The following is a 23698-nucleotide window of genomic DNA, read 5'->3' as shown; positions in this document are numbered from 1 at the left end:
AGACGTTCCAAATCTCAACCACAGAGGACTTTACTTCAAGCAATATTCAATCTAATGAAATTCTAATCCAAGTACAGTCCCTTGGAGTTTGTCTTAATAGGAGCTCAACCACAGGGTGACTGTGTGATCGTGTCACTTTCTTCCATGCAGAGGGGAAAATCCCTCTTGCCAGTGACCCCAGAAGGCAGCTGTTCACTAGGAAGATTAGAGTCTGTGTGTCCGTAGTGTCTCCTTCGTTGGGAGTTACCTTGCTAAGTGACACTGTGCTTGTGGGAAAGCAGCTCCCTGGTCATTGCAGTTCAACACAGCAAACACATCAATACATAAAACAGTTGGAGGGAGAAATAAATTAACACAAAAGGTCAAAAAATGTAACACGGAAGTGATTTCATAGAAGGATTCCATAAATCCACAAGTCATTAAAATTTGGGAAACGAACTCATTCCATCAAATACTAAGAGATGATAAAATGGTCGAGAGAAAAGAACTATTTATTGGTAAAAACAGGAGATGTTTGGGTACTATGGTTAGAATTGGACTTCAACCATAATAGTAGAGCTTAGGCATTAAAAGCTTACATGGAACTCTACAGTTGTCAGCTTTACACACCCCCCCCCACAAAGTATTATATGTAAGTTACATACATGTCTACAGACATTCACAAAATTACATGTCCAATTTTGTGTTTTGGGAAGAGTGTTCAGAGCTTTCATCATGTTCTCAGAGAATCTTCCCCGGAGATCTGGGGGTCAAGACCAGAGGTCAATATGAGGCACAAGGTAAAGTGCACCAGAAGGCTGCTTGCTGGCCCCTGCATCCTACCAAGGCAACGTAAATTAAACTGAAACCAGTGACCAGGACGATGGCTGTGTGGCACCTTGTCCACGCTGGGGCAGGGGGAGGAGAAACCCTAGGAAAAAAAGAGAACTGACAGATGACCTTACACAGTCAAAATACTTGGAAAATAGTATTAGTAGGTGGTTAACAGATCTAATAGCCACACAGAAAGGATGGGGGCTTAGGTAACAGGAAAAAAACATGGCAGCTGAAAAAACAAGGCAAATGTTTACTGGGAAAAAACAAAAACTATACAAGAAAATGTATACCACAGAGCTCTGCACTGAACAATATTCACGTATGTGCATCATCCGAAGTAAACACTGACTGATGGCAGCACCAGAAAAATCTGATATGACTGTACGAGGAGGACAAGGGAAGCAAGGAACATGAGGAGGAGAGTGAGAGTTAAATCCTATCCAACAACAATAAGTCAAAAGAGATCTTGAGCAGATGACCAAACAGCAAGGTAGACGCTATTTTAAAATACAGAGGTAAACACTAGAAGAAACAAGAAAAAGAGTCTGCAGCACTTACTGCTGGGGTAACAGGCAAGAGCTGGGCAGGATAAGTAAGAAAGCAATCTTTCTGTGCAGGATCTTCAGCTATGTATATGTAATACTATGTTAACAACACAAATAACATTTAAAAAATGAAAGAGTAATCATGGCAGCGTTGAAGTCGAAGTCCGTCATCAAGGGGCAACTTTCAACCTGAGGGTGGTGGGCAGGCTAAGGGCTGCGTCATTCCTGCTGGCTGGAGGCAAGTTGTGGATTTGACAGGAGCTTCTGCAGGGGGCCTGGAAGATGAGCCTGACTGGCCAGATCTGCAACTCTCAGAGCAGGGAAGGGTGGGAGGGCTTGGACCCCAGCAGTACAGACACTTAACAAAGCAACTGGGGAGCACTGTGCTGGCTGAAGTTATTACCTCAGGTGCAACATGCTCCCACAGAGAGGGTGATCAGGACCAGCCTCCACACCCACCTGAGACCCCCCTCCAGTCCTGTGAGTCCCAACCTCCACACCGGAACATAGTGCAGAGCACCCCACACTCCAAAGAAAACTAGAGAACTATGGTGCCCTGAGGTACCCCCAAGGAAACAAATGTGTGCAACAGGAAAACGAACAATTCCCTCATTTACCGTGTTCTTCCCGCTACTCATGCCCAGGTCAACAGCAGCCCCGTATCTGACCCCACCCTACCCTACCCCATCCCATCTATTCCCAGGATTCCTGGCATAGTGCACTCATTACCGATCTGACTCCTTCTTCTCGTGATTTTTCTCTCCTGGAACGCTCCTTTCCTGTCACTCCATACAAACCCAAACAACCCCAGGCTCATGTTAAATTCACTTCTAATATGGAGATCTGAAATGTTCCAGCCTTGGTTACACTCCTCTCCACTTAATTATGCTGTACAATCACAGTACAGTAAGTTCTTGAGATAAAAACACCACAATGATAGATTTTCATACTCTTTATAGATGATATGAAGTCGTAAGAACAACACTGGAAATGGCAGTAATTATAATACGACCCTCTGAACTCAAACCACAAAATCACTTTCCTGAAGCACTTATGTAAGTTATCAATTGTATATTATCTTGTACTATTAATAGTCTCATATACACTTACCTTTCTCCTCTCCAAAGAGTTCCTAAAAAGCAGGAGTCTCACACTTCTGTATCCCTCTCTCAGAGCTTGTTCTTAGACAAAGGGGTATTCAAATGTGAGTTCTATCACTTAGTTGATGTGTGGCCATGACCATATTCTAGAGGCAATATGGCGGTGGATAGCCATCAGGATCTGATATCAGACCCAGGTTCAAATTCTAGCTCTGTGATTTATGATCCTTGGGTTATGAAATCTACCTGAACTTCAGTCTGCAGATCTATACAACGAAGACCACGACAAGTTCCCTTTGAAAGGGTGTTATAAGGATTTAAGGCAGTTAACATAATGCTAATGTGCAGGACAGGATCAGTATTTGGATGCTCAATGAATGGCAGCGATTTTCCAACTACAGCCAGACAATTGAAACAGTATTATTTTATCTTAAACTAGCTCACCTACGCAGCACGCTCTCCTCAGGAAAGTGACACCAGTAAGCCCTCTACTCACATCGTTATTTCCTTGGGTTAGAAAAGGAGTTCTCTCTTCCTGCCCCAGCTCTGGTGGTTGCAGAGAGTGTTAGAGGCTAAAATTGAAGCTGCTCTGGGCCCTGCTTGTTGAGGCAAACAGATGACTGGATAAATACCCATGAGGGAAGGTCACTGAACCAATAACCTATCTGACATGGACCCTCTCTCAAGAATCCTGAAGATATTCCTGTTCTTGAATATGGAAGGATAGTGCTAAGGTTGTGCCGAGAAACTCCTTTGGAAACAAGCCAGCTCATGATTCCTTTTACCTCAAAAGCTAGGAGCAGACAGTATACTCATCTCCCCCTACTATAGGATTTGCCGTCCCCACACCTCCCACGTCCTCCTTTACCGAATCTAAACAAAAGTAACTGAATGATGAGAAAAGACACTATTTGTCCATGAAAAGTGGATGCCATTTTTACTGTAAGAGATGTGGGCATATAGTTATAATTCTAAAATCCACAGCAAGGTTTGGTTGGAAACACCATAGCCAGCACTCACGCCTTACCCACGTACATGGGGGCACCTATCAGAGGGCAGCTGGGCTGAAGGCAGAGATGATGATGGGCTGAAATGTGGAACAGGATGGCCTATGTCAACAGCAGGGGTCATCCCGGGAGGGGGGAAAAGTACACGCAAACTGCATGTCATAAAAGACCAAGGCACACCCAGGAAGGTTTAGGTAGTTTGCTGCCTGGAGACCTGGGTGTGTGAGGTGGGATTACAACGGATGAGTCTGGAGCCTCAGGCGGGACCCCAGCTGGTCTTGGAAGCAACGGCAGGGAAGTGGCACCTTCTTTCATAGAAACCAGCAGTCCTCGCCATATTGGGGAGGGGGGGTGGATACGGGTCTTTGGTAACTGAGGAGGCACAGATTGTTTTTACAAAATCAACCGCCCTCCTCTCCCCACAAAACATGAAAAAGCCAAGAAAATACCACTGTGAATTTAGACTTTTCTTGTTTTGGCTCCTCGGGGGAGGGAGGGGGTGGTTTTCGTGAAGGGGCCTGGTATTTGTGAAAGCACGACAGCTCACGAGAGCGAGAGCAGCCGCTGTTGACAACACATCAGTAACAGTCCCTCAAAGCTGCTTCACAAATAAGATGGAGTTGGCAGGACGAAGTTAGGATTCCGCTCCCTCCTCTAGTTTCAAGGAAATACTAGAATGCGTGCAGCTGAGACTGAGGTTATTGTAGGGGTAAATCCTGTATCTGTTCCTATTTATTAAGAGGGAAACAATACCAAACCACCCCACAAGTCACAAACAGCCATCACACAGCAAAGTGGAGTAACCCACAGTGGAGAAATGTTGCAGTAATAATAAGTGGCACAGAACCCCCTGAAGACTTAAAAAATTTTTTTTAATGTTTATTTTTGCGCACGCACGCGAGAGAGAGAGAGAGTGTGAGCAGAAGAGGAGCAGAGAGAGAGGGAGACACAGAATCCAAAGCAGGCTCCAGGCTCTGAGCTGTCAGCACAGAGCCCGATGCGGGGCTGGAACTCATGAACCAGGAGATCATGACCTGAACTGAAGGTGGACGTTCAACTGACAGAACCACCCAGGAGCCCCTGAAGACTTTTTTAATTTTTTGTTTTTGCTTTTAGAGAGAGTGTGTGAATGTGTGAGTAGGGGAGAAGGAGGGGGGGGAGGAGGAAGGGGAATAGAGAGGGAGAGAGGGAGAGAGAGAGGGGGAGAGAGAGAGGGAGGGAGAGAGGAAGAGAGGGAGAGAGGGGGGGAGAGAGAGAGAGAGAGAGAGAGAGAGAGAGAGAGAGAATATCTTAAGCAGACTCCATGTTCAGTGTGGAGACTGGTGCAAGGCTTGATTCCACGACCCTGGGTTCACAACCTGAGCTGAAACCAAGAGTCAGACACTCGTCCGACTGAGCCACTCAGGTGCCCCCTATGAAGACTTTTAAATAAAGGGTTGACAAATCAGTTTTATGATTTACATCAGTATGGCAGCAACAGAGAGAAGAAAACTGAAAAGTAGAGCTGAAAAGACTAAAGGACTAATTGTAACAAGTTTAAAGATGACTGGCCAAGGTGACAAGGTAGACATTGCTACCATTCACTGGAATGGAAGAAAAGCAGCAGATACGGAAGAAATAGTGTGAGCTCCGTAGTGTGCTCTTTTGTGGATGACAACTGGACGGTCGGGGGTATAGGCACGGAGCTGGTCTGGTTCACATCACCTAAGTGATTTCCACCAAATGAATAAAAAAGAGAGCAAGACAAATGATTTATTAAATGTTTTCCATTCATTTCATCAGTGAGTGTTGGTGCTGCTGTGTGCCAGGTACTGAGGATACCGCACTAACTGAACCATACAAGGCCTGAACCAGCAGACAGCTCATCTGCTAGCCGAGGGGGGCTGATGAACAGAATTTATTTTCCATGGGGAAGAGCTTCTCAACCAGTATCCATTCACAAGAGTGTGCCATACAAACACTGTTTCTTCCTGTTTGCCACCGTGTCGAGAAGCCTGAGGCCCACTGGGGTAGTGGCTAAGAGCATGGGCTGTGGGGCAGACCATCTGGGTCTACCAGTCCCAGCTCCGAGGCCTCGGGCCGGCCACGTACCTCTTAAAGCCCTACTTTTCTCCATCTATAAACAGGGGCCATAACAGATTTTCTCTCACAAGGTTAGTGAAATAAATAAACCTCAGCAATGTGCTTATTAGTACATGGAATGTACTAAGGCTCAACAAATCACTTTATCCCACACAGTTTTGAAAGGATGTTGTGGCTTGCAGTATTGGTCATACTGCAAAATAAGACAAACGAGTGTTGAAATGACCTAGAAATAAGACAAAATGGAAATTAATTGGGTCAAGAAGTTTTTTTTCCATATATGAATGGATAGATAGATAGATACAGAAAGAAAGGAAAAGAGAGGGAGGGAGAGAGAGGAAGGTGTGTTACTTTTTTCTCTTTTTTAAAAAATGTTTAATGTTTACTCTTTTTGAGAAGGAGAGAGAGAGTGTGAGCGTGTGCAAGCAGGGGAGGGCCAGAGAGAGAGGGGGACAGAGGATCCCAAGCAGGCTCTGCATTGACAGCAGAGAGCTCGACGTGGAGCTTGAACTCACAAACCATGAGATCACCACCCAAGCCGAAATTAAAGTCAGACGCTTAACCGACTCAGCCACCCGGGAGCCCCTACTTTTTTGTGATAGTAAACTACAACAAGACTTTATGGAGCCTGGGTGGCTCAGTTGGTTAAGCATCCAACTTCGGCTAAGATCATGATCTTGTGGTTCGTGAATTCGAGCCCCCATCAGGTTCTCTGGTGTTGGCACGGAGCCCTCTTCAGATCCTCTTTGGATCCTCTGTCTCCCTCCCTCTCTGCCTGCCTCTCTCTCTCTCTCTCAAAAATGAATAAACATTAAAAAAAAAAAAAAAGACTTTAGGGGCACCTGGGTGGCTCAGTCAGTTAAGTGTCCAACTTCGGCTTGGGTTGTGATCTCACAGTTCGTGGGTTCAAGCCCCGCGTTGGGCTCTGTGTGGAGTGTGGAGCCTGGAGCCTGCGTTGAGTTCTGTGTCTCCTCCTTTTGCTTCTCCCCAACCCCTGCTCACTCTCTCTTGCAAAAATAAACATTAAAAAAATTTTTTTAAAAACCTTATGGAATAAATCTTTATATAAAAGACAGTGGGTAATATATACTAACACATAATAGCTTTAGCTACTATTTTTCAAGGCTTTGTGACTATTTTGCAAGCAAATTATTCTTTTATTGATTTTCTACTAGAGTTTGTAGAAAATGTAAGCTTGATTTAACCTAAAGGCAAAACAACAAATAGGTGAGAATTAAAACTTTCTCAGGAAAAAGCTGTCCTTTACAAACGCCAAAGGGTTAGGTGCTGTTTGTGAACCCGCCTGCAGGAGAAAAAGCTCAACTCTGAGATCTACCAAGGCCAAAAGTTGGGATTCTTAAACTCCCCAGGATGGTTCCAACAGTTGTCCTACAAATGCCTAGAGAACTTGGCTTAAACTTCCACTAAAGCAGAGGTCTGTGAACTACGTGGGCCAAATCTGGCCTGCCACCTGTTTTTTGTGTGGCCTATAACCTATGAATGGTTTTTACATTTTTTAACGGTTTAAAAGAAAGAAATGCTTTGTGATCTGATCTGTGAGCATTACATAAAATTCAAATTTCAGCACCCATAAATGAGGTTTTATGGGAACACAGCCATACTTACTCATCTATGTATTATCTACAGCTGGCTTCACACTACGACAGCAGGGCTGAATAGTTATGACAGAGACCATCTGGCTCACAAAGCCTAAAGTATTTACTCTCTGGCTCTTTATAGAAAGTTTGCCTTTGCCCATACTCAGGAAAAGCATTACCCTGATTTCTGCCCTTGGAAGACAGAATAATGTCAGATATGAAATTACACGGCCTCAAAACAATCTCAGAATTTCGAGGCACTTAGGTCTTCCAAAGGTCCTTTTAAATTAATTCCAAGAAGTCAACATATTTTCTCTTCTTCACCATTTCTTACATCCCACATAGTCCACAATGTATCTACAGTTACAGTGTACCTTGTTTAAAACAGGCGGCGTGTCTCACATTGGCCACACCATATTGGCCTGTTTAGACAAGCTTTTCCTTACTCATGCCAAACAGGAAAGGGGAGACAGCTGGCTTATGAATCTTCACGATTAACAGAAATAACCATTTGGGCATTTGGGATAGGGTCACCACGGACATAAAGTCTGGGCTATCTTTAAGGAACCTAGATTAGCTATTTCCAAACTTTTTTAATATCCTCCCGTATGATATAAATAAGTAAACATACACATAATCACATTTTTTACCTCTAAGATACACATTTTCGTACATTTTAACCCCTGAATGGAGGCTTCACCTTGTAATCGACAGCACCTTACAATAAGCAGTACCTGAAATAATGGTGCAATTTACAACTGATGGCATCTTGTTTCCAACATGCCAGGAGGCGGAGAGAACACAAACAGACTTTTTGGGAGGTTCTTGTAAGAAATCCCCACTGAGCCCTGTCTGCCTACATAATAAGGAATCATTTCCAAAGGCAAGTAAAACAGAAGATGATTTTATCCTCAATTCACTGCAAAACTACTATAAGCTGCAATTACTTGATATTATAGGAGAAAGTCATTATTTCTCTTAATTCTCAATAGAGAAGCTACTCAGACTCTTTTACAGATTATATCCAGAATATAGAAAGAACTCATAATTCAAATATTTCAAATTGGGTCAAAAATTCTCACCAGTGAGTTATTTGGTCTGGAAATACCAAATTAACATAGCTACCCGAACTGAAAGTTAAAATGGTTTTGAGCACTTAAATATCTAATATTTAAATAACGCTATCTAAATGAATACACCTTTAAAAACCTGTACTTTTGTCTAAAATAAAAACACCTCATTTAACTACAGAGGAAGTGGAAGGGATGGCCGCCCTGCTATCATGCTGTCTATGAAAGGCATCCCAGCTACTTCCTCTCTGCGACCCCAGCCTGATGTGCTACGCCACCTACTGTGCCTCCTCCTTAATGATTCTACACCGCTCCTCCCAGAGGCGGCCAAGGCGGCAGGAAGAACGCTCAGTACCTCAGATCTCAGCTTCCCATTTTACCCAGCTCCCCCTTCCCTGTACACCTCCCTCCCTCCCTCGCGTCAGTGGAAAGGGAGAAATGTCTCCTGCTTTCATTTCCAGCATCCAATGAAGCAATGTTTAATTTTCTATTACAGTCTAATTTGTGCCTACAAGTGTCATTTTTTCATAGCTATAAGTGCACTACTAACTTCCATATTCTGCTTTTTAAAGCATCACAAGCCTTTCGTCTGTTGTTATGCTGTTCGTAATAATTTTCATGACAATAATGATATTTTGTCAAGTGGATATATCCTTATTTAACCAAACCAGTCTCTAATTATTAGAAAATGAGCTTAGGGGCGCCTGGGTGGCTCAGTCAGTTAGGTGTCCGACTTCGGCTCAGGTCATGATCTCACAATTCGTGGGTTCGAGCCCCCACATTAGGGTCTCTGCTGTCAGTGCAGAGCTTGCTTTGGATCCTCTCTCCCTCCCTTCTCTCTGTGCTCTCTCTCTCCCAAAAAATAAACAAATGTTAAAAAAAACATGAGCTTGGGGTACTTTTGCTGTTAAAAACAATGCTGCACAAACATACATTTTTTAAAATTGCTTCCTTAAAATACATACCCAGAAACTTTTCTTAAAATATGTTAAAAAATAAAATCCAAGGTCTCATTTGTTCCTAGAGCAAAAATCAATACACACTCTTTTTTGGACAAGGGTGATAACGTAAGTCCATTTCTGTGTTGTTTTAAAGTAAACTGCAATGAAAATTGAGGGTAACTTAATCCTCTGTTCACTGCAAAACTACTATTAATTGTTCTCACTTGCTATTATTACAGGAGGATTACAATTAAGCAATTGATTAATAGCCTCTTATCCAGGGTCACAAGGAAACTGGGTTTATTTGAAATGTTCTTCCAGAACTTTTAGGTTTCAAATATTTGTATGTTGACTGGACTGCTCCATGTCCTCATTGGATGAAATAACTGAAAAATTATACGGGTCAGAGATAATTTCTAGCAGACCAGGAGATTTTTTTTTTTAATGCTGTATTTTACAATGGAAGGAAAGAAACATGAACTGAGTTAACATCACACCCGGTCAGCTTGAACTGTAGAACATACATGAGAGCAGGTGAAAAGCTTTCAGGAGGAAATCTCGGGGGCAGCCAGTGCAATCTCATGCACAACCAGCCGTGTGAATGTGGGAGCAATCGGGAAGCTGTGTGGGGCTGAGTTACAGGAAGTAGGGCTGCTTAGCACAACTCTGAAGAAGGCAGCTGCCCTGCCGTTACAAAGCTTCCTTTTAACCTTTGCTTTTCTTCCCACTCTAAGTCACCTTCCCATCCCTTCCACTGTGCTAAAAAGCAAAAATAAGCAAGCAAAATAAAAAAAGTCCCACGGCTTCTTTTTTTAAATTAATTTTTAAAAAGACTTTATTTTTAAGTAATTTCTACACCCAACATGGGGTTCGAACCTACAACCCCGAGTCGTAAACTCCACCAACTGAGCCAGCCAGGTGCACTCCCCCCGCAAAGTACCGCTGCTTCTGAGGTTTGTAACTTGACTTGAGAAGAATCAGCTCAATGAACTGTGTAGCTGCTTCACTCCTCACCCCGCTCAGGCAGGTGCCAGGCACGGGAGGTGAGAACACATGGTCCTGGCTGCAGTCTGTCGACAGTCTAGGAGGAAGCTGATGCATAAGAACAGCACACCAAAAGGTAGTTGGACCAGGTACCTTCCAAGGTACTGTCCTACCCTCAGGCTAAGTGGTTTTATGTTTTATGTACAGTCACACACAAGAGATATCCCTGAGACTCAGCTTACTCCGTATCCCCTCGACTATCAACTTGCATTTCTACCACCTACAGCTCTCTCAAATCCTTCTCCTCTTCCTCTTTCCCTCCACCGTGGCCTTGGATCAGACCTTTATCGTCTCCATCGTCATAGTCACCTTGACTCTGGAGATAGTCTCCTAACTGCTCTCTCTGCTTATTGGAGAGTTTACCAAATCTCTATCAACCTCTCACATCTGCCTTGGCTTTTTAAAATTACAAGGGGAAAAAAAAGAAGCTTAGGGAGATCATATAAACTATTAAATTGCAAGGCCAAAGGACACCTACGATTGAGATGTTACAAGTAAGATCCCCCTTTTGTATTCCAGCAGGTAGCAGGCCAGAAGCTTCAGGGTCTAAAGTCGCAGGCTACAGTTTTAAACTCTCTAGCAGTCGTGTTCTTAGAGCACCTTTCTCTCCCCCCCACCCCTCACTGCTTCTGGACCCTCTGGTTCCTACAGGCAAATGACAGTGATGAAAGATGTGCGCTGTTTGTAAAGTATGTTTAATGAATCCGAGATGCCCAGGACTGGAAGAGATCTTGAGAGCCAGCCTAGTAACTTAGTTTTCTGGGGAAGCCCCCCTTACACCGTCTCAGAAAGTGATGAGTTTTCTCAAGAATCTGCAAGATGAGAACTGTACGTTCACCTGGCATCAGTCTAGCTTCTCAAGTATGAAGGACCTTCTTCTGAAGTATAACCAAAAATCTCTCTTTGGGGGCCTGGTGGGGGAGATAAAAGGACTCATGTTACTTAGTCGGGAACTTGTTTCTAACCATACCTAACCTATTCCTAGGAAGGAATGAACATCTGATTTTTAAAAGCAACAGGAGGAAAAAATAAGAAAGAAATAAAAGCAACAACAGGGGGGAAAAACAGGGGTATTTTTTATGCACAAATTTTAAAAGTCATTGAGACCACTACTAAATCCCACTCCACTCCACCCCCAGCAACCCCACCCCACCCCCCGCCCCAGCCAACGAAGAATTTGTTTTGGGGCTTTTCTGACAGTCCAAGGTCAGCCTTTCTTAATCTCAGGTCCCTCAGAGGGAAAGAGCTGCTGGGGAGATAATCTGGCTTTCATCAGGTCCCTGACTTTTTCTTAACTGTGTTTTTCAAGCAGTCAGACTCAAAACAGGGCCTCACACGGCAAAATACTTTCTGAAGTCAACACAGTAAGCCTGTATATAATGTTAATCTGGATTAGCACCCACAATGTGACATGGCATAGCAGGCTCTATGTTATGATGTTTAAAATTTTCCTGTTTATCCATAAATGGTTAGGAATTTTCCTACATTACTCAAAGTCTATGATTTTTTTATCTGGAATCAGAACTTCAGACATCATTTTGGCTAAATATTAATCTCACTGCTTTTAAAGTGCTCCAATTCCAAAGGAATCAGGTTCCCTACTCTGGGATTTAACTAAATACTGGGTATTACCATGACTCAAATCTTCACTGGTGTTAGCAAGACAAGACTGCATAGATTAAAATAGTTTTTAAAATCTCAATTTGCATACATTTTAATGTGAAGGAAATCTGTTTCTATAATCTCCATGTTTAGTATTTGACACATTTTTCTTCTTAAGGCCAAATTTTGATGGCAGTAGGGGAGAAAATGTGATATTATATAATATGTATCTGGAAAGTGATTTCTACAACAATGTCCTCAAAGGAACAGTGTGTCTCCTCAGGGAACCCAACAGCGTGACACAGGGACTCAGAGGGGACACTGTGGGATTTTTTTAAATTTCAAGGAAAACACAGCAACAACTGTTAGGTATTATACTCATTTCTTTTTCTTTTTTTCCAAGTTTATTTATTTATTTTGAGAGAGAGAGAGAGAGAGAGTGAGCAAGGGAGGGGCAGAGCTCAACATGGGGCTCTATCTCACAAACCACAAGATCATGACCTGAGCCGGGATGCCTGGGTGGCTCAGTCAGTTAAGTACCTGATTCCTGATTTCAGCTCAGGTCATGATCTTATCACTTATAAGTCCAAGCTCCGTGTTGGGCTATAAGCTGACAATGTGGAGCCTGCTTGGAATTCTCTCTCTCCCTCTCTCTTTGCCCCTTCCCCACTTGTGCTCCCTCTCTCTCAAAATAAACTTTAAACAAACAAAAAGATCATGACCTAAGTTGAAATCTAGAATCAACCCCTTAATTAAATAAGCCACCCAGACGCCCCTATTATCCTCACTTCTACTCTTAGATTCTCTGGACCTGACTACTTAATGCAATGGACAGTTAGGTATTCCTTTTGGCTTATGGGCACCATGAAAAAAAAAAATACCAAGACCCTAGAGCATTATGAACTAACAGTTTGTGACCACTCTGTCTTAATCATTTCTTTTAAAGGTTTTGCTGTAGTTTGGTTGGGAAACTGGAGGTTAGATTAACTCAGGGAATGAGTTCCAGTACCTGACAACTCCTCTGTCCTCCACCTAAGCAGTATTCGAAAGAGTACATATATGACTAATAATATGTGTACTATTTTAGAGAAGAAAAAAAATTTAAAAAGAGAACACATTTATTTTCTACCAACGAGAGCCCCCAGATGATGCTTCCACAGAGGTCACCCTGAGACTATTCAGCCTGGGAGAAAAGCCATCTGGTCTAATACTTGATAGGAAGTGAAAGGCAACATGCTATTATGTCAGTGTGGATTCCCAATAAAGACAGGGACAAAAGAGAAACGCATTATTACATGCTACGAGGATCTTAATATAGCTATGGAGTCCAGGGAAAATGACAGAACTAGATCACTCCAACCCCCACTCAGGTCTCAGAGTGAGGCTTCGGCATGTTGGGATTTTTAAAGTTGGAATGCTAACATTAACTCCTTTCGTTCTAGTCAAAACCATTCTTAAACATGCGGAGCCCTGCTTAAAGAGAAATATGTTGTCTTGGGGCGCGTGGGTGGCTCAGTCAGTTAAGCAACTGACTTCGACTCAGGTCATGATCTCACTGTTTGTGAGTTCGAGCCCCGCATCGAGCTCTGCATCTGTGCTGGCAGCTCGGAGCCTGGAGCCTGCTTCAGATTCTGTCTCCCTCTCTCTGCCCCTCCCCCCACTCATGCTCTGTCTCTCTCAAAAATAAATAAATGTTAAAGAAATTTTTTAAAAGAAATATGTTGTCCAAACCTAGAAATCCAGATTATGGTCTCCACCTAAAGAAAGCAGTGCTCCTTGGAGAAATGGCTGATTCTGAGTCTGGGACAGAAAACGGACGAGAGGAGCCTGGAGCATCTTGTCAACCAGACAGCAAGGAAGCCACACTTCTGTCAAAAGATCTGGGTGCCAACCTGAAGAGGCTCCAATTGGCCAAAAATGGCACAATTTGAACATTAATACAGATATAAACTATATAATATACGAGCTTTTTAGAGAAAGCTTTTATATATTTCCCTTAGAAAGTTCCAAAAAGGCATGGAATAACAGGTTAAAGTTTTATTTAGGTTTACTGACAAAATTTATCAAGACACTTTACTTTTCAACTGGACACCCCCAGACTCTTCTCATAACAGGCCTTTTTTTCCTGAGTTCATTTGTTCCATAAAAAACAAAATAAAACAAAACAAACAAAACCTTCACTGGTCACCACTAGAGAATGACAGACCAATGTATCATTTTGAAAACTGATAAATAACAAAAAGAAGTATATTTATCCAGGTCACAAGTACCTCTGGGTAACCCAATCGAACATGAGGGAAAGTTTCTCTTTACAGAAATATTCCAGCTAGTAGTGAACAAGGACTGACAGCCTGTCACCATCCTGCAACCCCTCATCAATCACCAAATCCAGGCATTAGGTATCACTGGTTGCTGACGTTCCAAAAAGGCAGAATCAGTCAGACATTATCTGCCTCTTGACGGAAGAACAAATGATCAATTATAAAGTCATGTTGCAAAAAAAAAGGTGGGGGTAATGAATATGGAAAATCCCTAGATCCAAGTACTAATCTACTGGGAATACAGAGGACTACATTACAGGCATACGGTCAGACAAATCTAGTCTGTAGGACAAACTAGTTTCTTTAACAACAAAATTAGAGTCTTAAAATACAGAGTGACCCATTGTTCCTGTTTCAACCCACTAGAAAAATTATGACATTTATGAGGCACTGGAAATCTGAGCACTTACTAGGTATTGTATGATATTAAAGCATTATTAATTTAGTATAGTAAGGACTCTTTTAAAAATAAGCACAATACCATTATCTTTTTTTAACAATGTGGGGTTTTTTTTTATTTTTAAAAAATATTTGAGAGAGAGAGACAGACAGAGCATAAGCAGGGGAGGGGCAGAGAGAGAAATGGAGACACAGAATCCAAAGCAAGCTCTAGGCTCTGAGCTGTCAGCACAAAGCCTGGTGTGAGGCTCGAACTCATGAACAATGAAATCATGACCTGAGCTGAAGTCGGATGCTTAACCGACTGAGCCACCCAGGCGAAGTCGGATGCTTAACCGACTGAGCCACCCAGGCGCCCCTAAAAAAATCTTTAAAAATATGGTCAGAAAGCTGAGACTCAGGTGATGATCTAACACTGTATTTTGGACTAGACTATCAATGCAATCCAGTTATGAGAAATGATAAATCTCCCTTCCCCAGAAATACTCTTCTTTAAACACACACAGAAAAAGAAAAGGTTCACTGGGAACTCTGAGAAAGTAGAAACATTATCAGCAACTCAGTGTCCCGTCTTAAAAACAGCAAGTCAGTACAGCACAGTCAAGAAGATAATGACCAATAACCACTACCAAGCAATCCCCCAACACCTTTGTCAAAACATCAGGAAACCATCGCAGTTGGCAGTTGTCCAAGGTCCCAAATCCTAGTTACTCCAAACCACTGCCAAGCTGGAAGCTTTTCTGAGGAAAGAGGTCTATTATTAGAGGAGCTGAAGATGTCCAGTTGAAAAGTACAACTATTTTCAGTTTATTTTCGCCTAAATAAAACCTACCTGCTATCCCATGTCTAATTCTGAATCTTTCAAAGGGAGAGAAAATAAAAGCTTTCTCTAAAAAAGCAAGTTGGCTGCATTTTAGGGACTTACTCATGGCTCTTAAATTCTCTAAGCATCCCAGTTTCTACAAATATCAGAATATCCTTGGATTTGAAGGTATATCTATACAACGTGCACCCTTTTAGTCCTTCCACCTTGCTTCTATTAAGAATACATACCACTCTTTGAAAGCACTGAAAAAACAACCAGCACTGACAGTGTATCGACACAAACACGTGCAGTACGGGCATTATCTTCTCTGAGATACTTCTCAAAGTTCTGTAAGTCCCATACATCATGATATTTAAGGATGAGGTTGCTTGTTTAGCAACTTTATTGGTTCTTCAAACTCAATAATCTCAAACTTTGTTTAGATTTTTCATTAGATCAGCAGGACAATAAACGTACTCTGGGATTTCTTCTTGAAGAAAGGGCAGGAAAAAAGAAACTTACAGGTAACTAAGAACTCAAAAACTCAGAGAAGGAAAAAATTCTTTAAGCCAGTCATTTTATCAAAATTATGATAATTACGAACAGCGATTTCTTTAAAGAGACTACTGACCCAAGAGGAATTCTTTAAAGGGTTGAGCAGAACATGTGTTTACTGTAATCAGGGCATAGGATTCTGCAGGACCCATCCCCACCTCACCCCCCACAAAAGGGCCTCTCAGCATCTGGTATGTTGGGCTTCGTGCACCTGACCATGGCCTCTTGTTAAACCACTGCTCACACACACGTGCGTCAACTCAACAAATGTTTGGTGAGCACTTAGGAAAACGATTCGTGTACAGCATGCTTTCTCTCAGAAATCCCACATAGTTCTCAGTGTATCAGCTTGTACCTATATATTTAATATAAAGCACGATACTGTTTTATTCCCATCTTATACACAGGGAGGTCGAGTCAGGGACAGGTTAAATCACTTCAGTAAGGTCACAAGGTGAGTAAGTCACCACAATTTAAAAACCAAAACAAAATATAAAACTCTGTTCTGGTTTAGACCTAACACGCCATTTGTATTTACCCTTCCATGTGTCCTGTCCATTCTGTCCCCTCCAATCCCATCTGTTACAAGCCATCCCACACATTCATGTCATCCATCACCAACCTTTGCATCAACTGCTCCTTGAGCACGCACTTGTCCCGAGCACTGCGTCAGGCACTGTGCCGAGTACAAATTCGATGGAGACATAGGCAGGTTCCTATCTAGAGGGCTTACACTTTTCCTATGAGCCAGGCAGTTTAAGATAATTTCCATAAAGTACAAAAGATTTTGAGGACTCTTCCAGTAAAATCATGTTTTCCACAATCCTATTAAATAGGTTTAAAAATTTTAAGTATGAACAACCAGAAGCAAAACAAGAGTTAAAAACATAGGACCCTCTGCCACCCTCATTTCTCTCTCTGTACAGTCATGTTTCTCTAGGTTTCAACTCACATTCTCAATTCTCTCTCAAGTGAGAGCACACAGTCATAGTAGGCAGAACTGATACCTAGAACTTTATACCATGGTTTAATAATTCAAGTTTAAGATACATAAATATGGGGAAGGCACATATATTATCCATCTGTAATATTTTTAAAAATAAGCCAGAAGTTGAGCCACCTAGGTTTTTTAATATCCTATAAGGAAAACAAAACACATTTCATTCAACTATGAATCTTTTGATGACTAAGCAGCTCATGAGTATGTGTCAACAACAGTAAGATCACAGCAAACACTAGAAACATCTAGCAGCTGTCACATAATATGGCAATCTCCACATTAAATGACTTTGCACCTACCGTAGTGTCATTGCTGGTAACATAAACCAGGACATCAGAGGAGTTCCTGCCATTGATGTATCGGTAGCAGTTCCAAACACAGCTAATCAAGTAACCCTGTAAGTGAGTAATAACTATTAGATCTTTCATTTTAACTTCAGACGATTTTAAATACCGCCCCCCCACCGGCTACAAAACTTTTATTTACATAACTAGTATGTGCACATAGTAACTCTACTAAACCAAAAAGTCTCTAAAATTACAAGTGTTGGGCAATTTTCTGCCAAAGGGTGCTGCTATAGCTTATTCTATCACACCACCCCGGAAGGCAGTGGGGGGCTGGGGAGGGGGGGGATAGGGAAGAGCGAGAGAATCTGTGAGAAAAGGTAGTTGGAAAGATCAATGGCCACAAACATTTACTGCCCCCAGTGTCACAGGTCAATTTATTAACCCATTTCTCATCACATTTTAATTCTCTGTCTTTGGGATCTTTATTTTACTTTTATTATACGTGATTAAACAAGTCATACACAAGTTAATTTTTTCAAAAACGTTCACAGCACATAAATTTGCTTCATGGTCAATAAAATTCACTAAAACATTTCCCATTTTCATAATGAAATATCCAAAGAAGATAATTAGAATTAATGTCTCGAATAAAGATATGAATAAATAATGTCAGGAGCCAGGAATAAAGCGTGAGCTCGTGGGAGGTGTTCTATGTAGACTATGAGCCGCTTGCATTCCGCTCCAATCACCTGGAACTGGATTAAAGGACTTCAAAATCCCTTTCTAGCTGTACAATTCTTTGATCAAAAAATGTAATGATGTGGAAAGACTGGAACCCTCATATGCTGCCGATGGGAATGTAAAATGGTCCAGCCGCTTTCGACAACAGTCTGGTGGTCCCCAAAAGGTTAAAGAAGGTACCATATGATCCAGCACTTTCACTCGTAGGTACATCCTTAAGAGAAATGAAAACATGTGTCTGCACAAAATCTTGTGCACAAATGTTCACAGCGGCATTATTTGTAATAGCCAGAAAGTGGAAACAACCCAAATATCCATCAACCGTCGAGGAGGTAGATGAAATGTGGTACATGCATATGATGGAACAGTGTTCAGCCATAGAAAGGAAAGGAATTCTGACATATGCTGCAACCCGAATGAACCTTGGAAAATATTACGCTGAGTCAAAAACGGTCAGTCACAGAGGACCACATGCTGTATGATTCTATTTACATGAAATGTCTAGAACAGGCAAATCTACAGAGACAGAAAGTAGGTTAGTAGTTGCCAGGGGGAGGGGGTGGTGAGTGATAAAAATGTTCTAAAGTTATGCTGCTTAACCACAGAGCTGTGTTCACACAACTCCATGAATATACTAAGATCCACCGAATTGTACCCTTTTGATAGGAGACTTTTACGACACATGAATTACACTGCAACAAAGTTGTTTGTTATAAAACAAAGTTGTTTGTATAAAACAAAGTTGTTTGTTATAAAAGAAGACATTTAAGGACGAAAGGGGTGCTTGTCAACATTTCTCGGAAGAGTGAGATAAAACACTCTGTCGTATACTCAGAATGCTGTCTTAAGCTGCATTCATACTTAATGGTGATTACTTCTTATATTTAAGTATCCTGTGAGGATGTTAGGATGAAAATGTATAATGCTGTTTTACAACATGTTCCTGGACAGCAATAATCTGAAACCAGATATCAACAATGAGAAAGAGAGGAAGGGCAGATTTCTTGAACAATGTACACAGTATGTTCAATTTACTCAAAGCTTCAGTTTACTCAGTAATGCCATTGTTTCTTTAGTGGGAAAAAAAAAAAAAAAGCCTTAGACTTTTTGGGAATTCCAATACAAATGAAGAAGAATGTTTGGACATATCAGTTACATGTTATGTAAGAAGACTACTCATCCATTTTTTTAGCAGTGAACTGTAGCTATTCTTTAAGACAACGTGAGGCCCCTGCAAAGACAAATCTGTAACAGAAAGGCTGAACAGCAGAGGGGAAGTGCCCGGGGACTGGGACTTCACAAGCTCAGGCGGCATTCTCGAGGGCCCCCTGCAACACCACGTGCATTCACTTACTCAACACTCCAACAGGGGGGAAAACCTCTGGCCTATTGTCACTAAAAACCCAATAACTGACTTCAGCGATCTTATTTCTTTCTTGACATTTCTGTAAGCTTATTCAACTTCAGGAGAATTAAATATCTAATATGTTTCCCAAATAACCTTGCATTGACAAATCATGTCCATCATGTATTTGCAGAGCTAGGTGGTAAGCACTGCTCCCTTTGTGGCCTTGGAACAGACTGAAACGGACTACGTGTCCTGGTTTGGGCTCCTAGGGAACCAGTGTGGTGATTAATCTTATTAAACAGTAACAGTGAAATCAGGTCGTGAGAGCCACTGATCAGGTAAACTGATATGTGAAGTCACAACATGTAGACTCATATTTATTTAATCATTACTGAGTCTCTACGTGCAAGGCATCAGCTTAGTGCTAAGCGGAATATAAACATGAAGGCATAGTCTACATTCCCAAGGAAATGCAGTCTAGTTAATAGATATGTATGTAACGAAATATTAGGAGAAGTACACATTTCCCACAGGTTGGAGGCAGATTTGTATTGTGCCTTTTATTAGATCATAATGATAACTAAGTGTTTTGCAATTTATAAAAGCACCCTCGGGCAGAAATTGTTCTTATTCACGACCAAATCCCAGTACCTAGAACACAGCCTGGCACACGGAATACCCTTAATAAATATTTATGGAGAAAATGAATGAATGACACATCTTCCCATCCATTAGGGCACTTAAACCTCACAGTCACTGTACAGAATGTTTTCTTCACCATTATTGCTAGTTATTAAATGAGGAAACCATGGCTCTGGCCACTCGGCGAGAAGCAGCAGTGACAGAAGCTAAATCAGACTCAACAACTCCAAGCATTTCCAATACAAATGAAAATGCCTACTAAGTAAAAATGCCTTCAAGAGCACTCGGAGGTCCCAGCCTCTGAGCTCCTGGTAATGGCAGAAAGCGGCTTGGTCAGACTAACCTTCCTTCAGGCAAAAATGATAAAATCTGGAGTAAGACATGTGCACAACTTGAAAGCATGGAGGGTAGGTGGGGGGACCGAGAGCAGGCAGAAACTAAAGAGTCCACCTGTGAAAGACAAACTGCCAGGAGTAGAGGATTCATAGTTGGTGACCTTTTGCCAGAGAGTGCTGCCAACTCTGCATGTGACAGGGGTGACCTGGGGTGGCAAAGGACAACGGGGCTAACTGCGCAGCCGGAAGGCTGGGATGAGAGGAGCAGAACCACACGGAGGGGTAAAGCCTCCAAATCCGTGTATAAAATTGGCCCAAACCTGAAGCACTGAACTACACGGGCAACATCAACATATTCAGAGTTTCGTGGGGAAAATGTAGACACAAATAATCCCCTACTCCTCTTCATCATATTACCTGCTTGAAGTGACTTTTCTCCCTAAATGAGGCTTCTTCAAGCTTACTCATGCTTGATTATTTAAAAAAAATTTTTTTTTAAGTTTATTTATTTATTTTGAGAGCAAGAGTGCACAAGTGGGAAAGGGGCAGAGAGAAGGAGTGACAGAATCCCAAGCAGGCTCCACACCGTCAACACAGAGCCCGAAGCGGGGCTCAAACTCCTCAACTGTGAGATCACGACCTGAGCGGAGACCCAGAATTGGACGCTCAGATGTTTAGCCGACTGTGCCACCCAAATGCCCCAAGGCTTGCTTTTTTAAGAACTGGGTAAATTTACACCAAAATAAACACAATGAGAGACGTTAAGGATTAAAAGTTCAAAGTCTAGTAACAATTTAGAAATTTTTACTTATTGGTAGCACACAAGCACAAATTATAGTGATGTTTTTATCATCAGGTTCACAGAAATGAAAAAGGAGAGCTGGTACTCAACTGTTGAGGTGGGGGAAACAGTGCTGACAGGGTGTCAGTCACCCAGTTTGGGGGGAGATCAATTTGACAACCTATCAAAAGCCCTCCAACTACGCATACCCTCTAAGTTTAAGAAATGTATCTTGAGGAAATAAATATATTGAAGATGAAGTAAAAATATTCATTGCAGGAGCGCCTGGGTGGCTCAGTCGATTAAGCATCCAGCTTCAGCTCAGGTCATGATCTCATGGTTTGTGAGTTCAAGCCCTGCATCAGGCCGTCTGCTGTCAGCACAGAGCCAGCTTCAGGTCCTCTGTCTCCCTCTCTCTGCCCCTCCTCCACTTGCTCTCTCTCTCTCTCTCTTGAAAATAAACATTTAAAAAAATATATTCACTGCAGCACTATTAACAAGTGAAAAAGTAGAAACTGTCTTGATGCCCAACAAAAAGTAATTTATTAAATAATGATAAATTCATACACCAGATGGTTAGAGAACACTGTTCAAAATATATTACATTTTAAAAACAAATTACAAAAGAAAGTGCACACAGACATTGTAATGGCTGTTGCAGTATATAATACATACAACCTAATGTATAACATTAATGTATTCCCATCCAAATGGATTTTGGAATAACCCTTGGTTGGCCTGTGGAAGTGTGGTTACTGTTACTCTCATATAAATAAGAGAAAGAACAGAATTGTTAGGAAATAAAACAGTTCAGAAATCTAAAGCAAGAAAAAAAACTGACATGTTTGCTTAATTCTTCAACATTCATGAATACATTTAATAATATTTAAGCCGTAAGTAAGATATTCACACTTACCTTAAAAGTCAAGATAATGCTGATAAGCAGAAGAATAATAAGGACCAAGCAGGTAGGATTCACGGACATGATATCATCTCTGTAGGGAAAATTAGGAGGCTGCAAATAAAAAGTGCCTCATTAGCAAATCTCATTAATTATTCAGGATTATACTCTTTAGGCATTCACCAGCTATGCTTATTAAAAAGCAATTAGTTAAAGCAGACAGTTATTATGTAAGACCCCTACAAACTTTCTAGCCTACCTCTACTAATTAAAGAGTAACAAACGGTTTGTGGGGAGAGGTCAGTGTACTCATAATTCAGGCAATAACTCGTGAAAAGAAAAATCAGAGGAAGGTTCATTAAATGAGACCTGAAAATGTAACACTGCCTCCTATGATCCAAAAAGTTAGAAGTCAGTAGTCTATATATACCTCTGACATTTAGATTTTATGCAAATTCTGGACCACTCTAAAGGGCTTGCACAGGGCAAGGAGGAAAAACTATTAAAATCCTCTTTTATTTATACAGAGTATTTTTGCTAATGCTGCTTCTCTTCAAAGAGCAAATCACTAGTAGGTATTTACAGCATTAAAAACCAAAGAGCAAGCCCTACCACCTGACCATACGGATGAAGTATCAGGTCAAAGAAGTCCCTTCAGGAGGACCCAAACCTGCCCCTATGATTGGGGGTGATGGGGCCCCACCATGAAGCCCCTGCTCCGCCTGGGGGGGAAGCCCTCCTCTAACCGGCCTGGGTCAGTGTGCGTGGAAGGCAGCTTGGGAAACCACGTCTCCTTTCCTCTCTTCTTCATCACCTAAGACCACAACTGTTTGGATTCCACATGAGCAGTATTCTGAGACATAACAAAGAGGTTCCAAATGTGAAGAAAGAATACAAAGAAAACCCATGACTCATGTGCCCGACTCCTCCTCCTCCCACCAGGAAACATCACCAACTGGTTTTCAGTCTCCTTTCGCTTTGGGCAAAATACCCAAGAAATAAAACCTGAATCATTCTTTGTGATCAGCTCATGAAACTGGTCCCTACCCTTGGAGACTGGAAGGGTTTTTGTAGTACTAATCTTAAAGGTAAGAATAAAACAACTTGGTGCTGGTTCACAAGAACAACATGAAATCATATTGTTTCTGTGTCTAATAAAAAAAAAAAAAAAAGGATTAAAGTGGAAGTTTGTGACTCCTTCCACAAACATCTCTACACTCTTTCCTCCAGAAAAGCGAGCGTGGTTTCCACGTCCAGTTAAGGCCTATAGGGCACAGCCACAACTTGTTTTAGCTGCACTTTACAAGACTCCACATGAACAGAACAGGCATTAGAATTAAGTGGGTGCCTTCCGCCAGCTTTCTCAGATAACGGTCCCCGCAGACTCCTGTATCTCAGCTTGTCAGCGGGGCCTTGCTGTCACTGGAGCTTTAACATCATCCTTAAGCATCGTGATAATCCATAAGCCTCACCACTTCAACTCAGACTGATCTTGAAGTAGAACAGACTGAAGACACTTGTATTATTTGGTTTGTAATTACAAATAAAAGTAGACGGTGATTTTTTTTTGCTGATACTATGATTACTGTCAGCAGTATCCCCGATATTATCATTTTACCACTGGCAGCTCTAAGGCTAGGTGACTGAACAATGTGGGGTAGAACAAAGTCAAGGTAGTATTCTGAGTGTTCTAAACGCCTGCCTGCACCTTATACACTTCTGCAATATATAGGACGGAGCACACAGGACACTCTTCAAGCAGTCACAGGGCTGCCACA

At 41.8% G+C, this 23698-nt stretch overlaps 1 protein-coding gene across 1 annotated transcript in view; it reads right to left on the bottom strand.

Annotated features, from left to right (window-relative positions):
• LAPTM4B (lysosomal protein transmembrane 4 beta) overlaps positions 1-23698 on the bottom strand; it is a 78049-nt gene that overhangs the window by 4444 nt on the left and 49907 nt on the right. The window contains exons 5-6 of the mRNA XM_058698676.1: positions 21936-22034; positions 17185-17280 (exon numbers count right to left, since the gene is read on the bottom strand). Of these exons, the coding sequence (XP_058554659.1) occupies positions 17185-17280; positions 21936-22034 (195 nt within the window). The remainder of the gene's footprint in view (positions 1-17184; positions 17281-21935; positions 22035-23698) is intronic.

This window comes from Neofelis nebulosa, chromosome 14, assembly GCF_028018385.1.
Source record: "Neofelis nebulosa isolate mNeoNeb1 chromosome 14, mNeoNeb1.pri, whole genome shotgun sequence".
In the NCBI taxonomy this organism is placed as follows: Eukaryota; Metazoa; Chordata; class Mammalia; order Carnivora; family Felidae; genus Neofelis; species Neofelis nebulosa.
The sequence above is the reverse complement of the archived record's forward strand: the minus strand, read 5'-3'. Positions and strand labels throughout refer to the sequence as shown.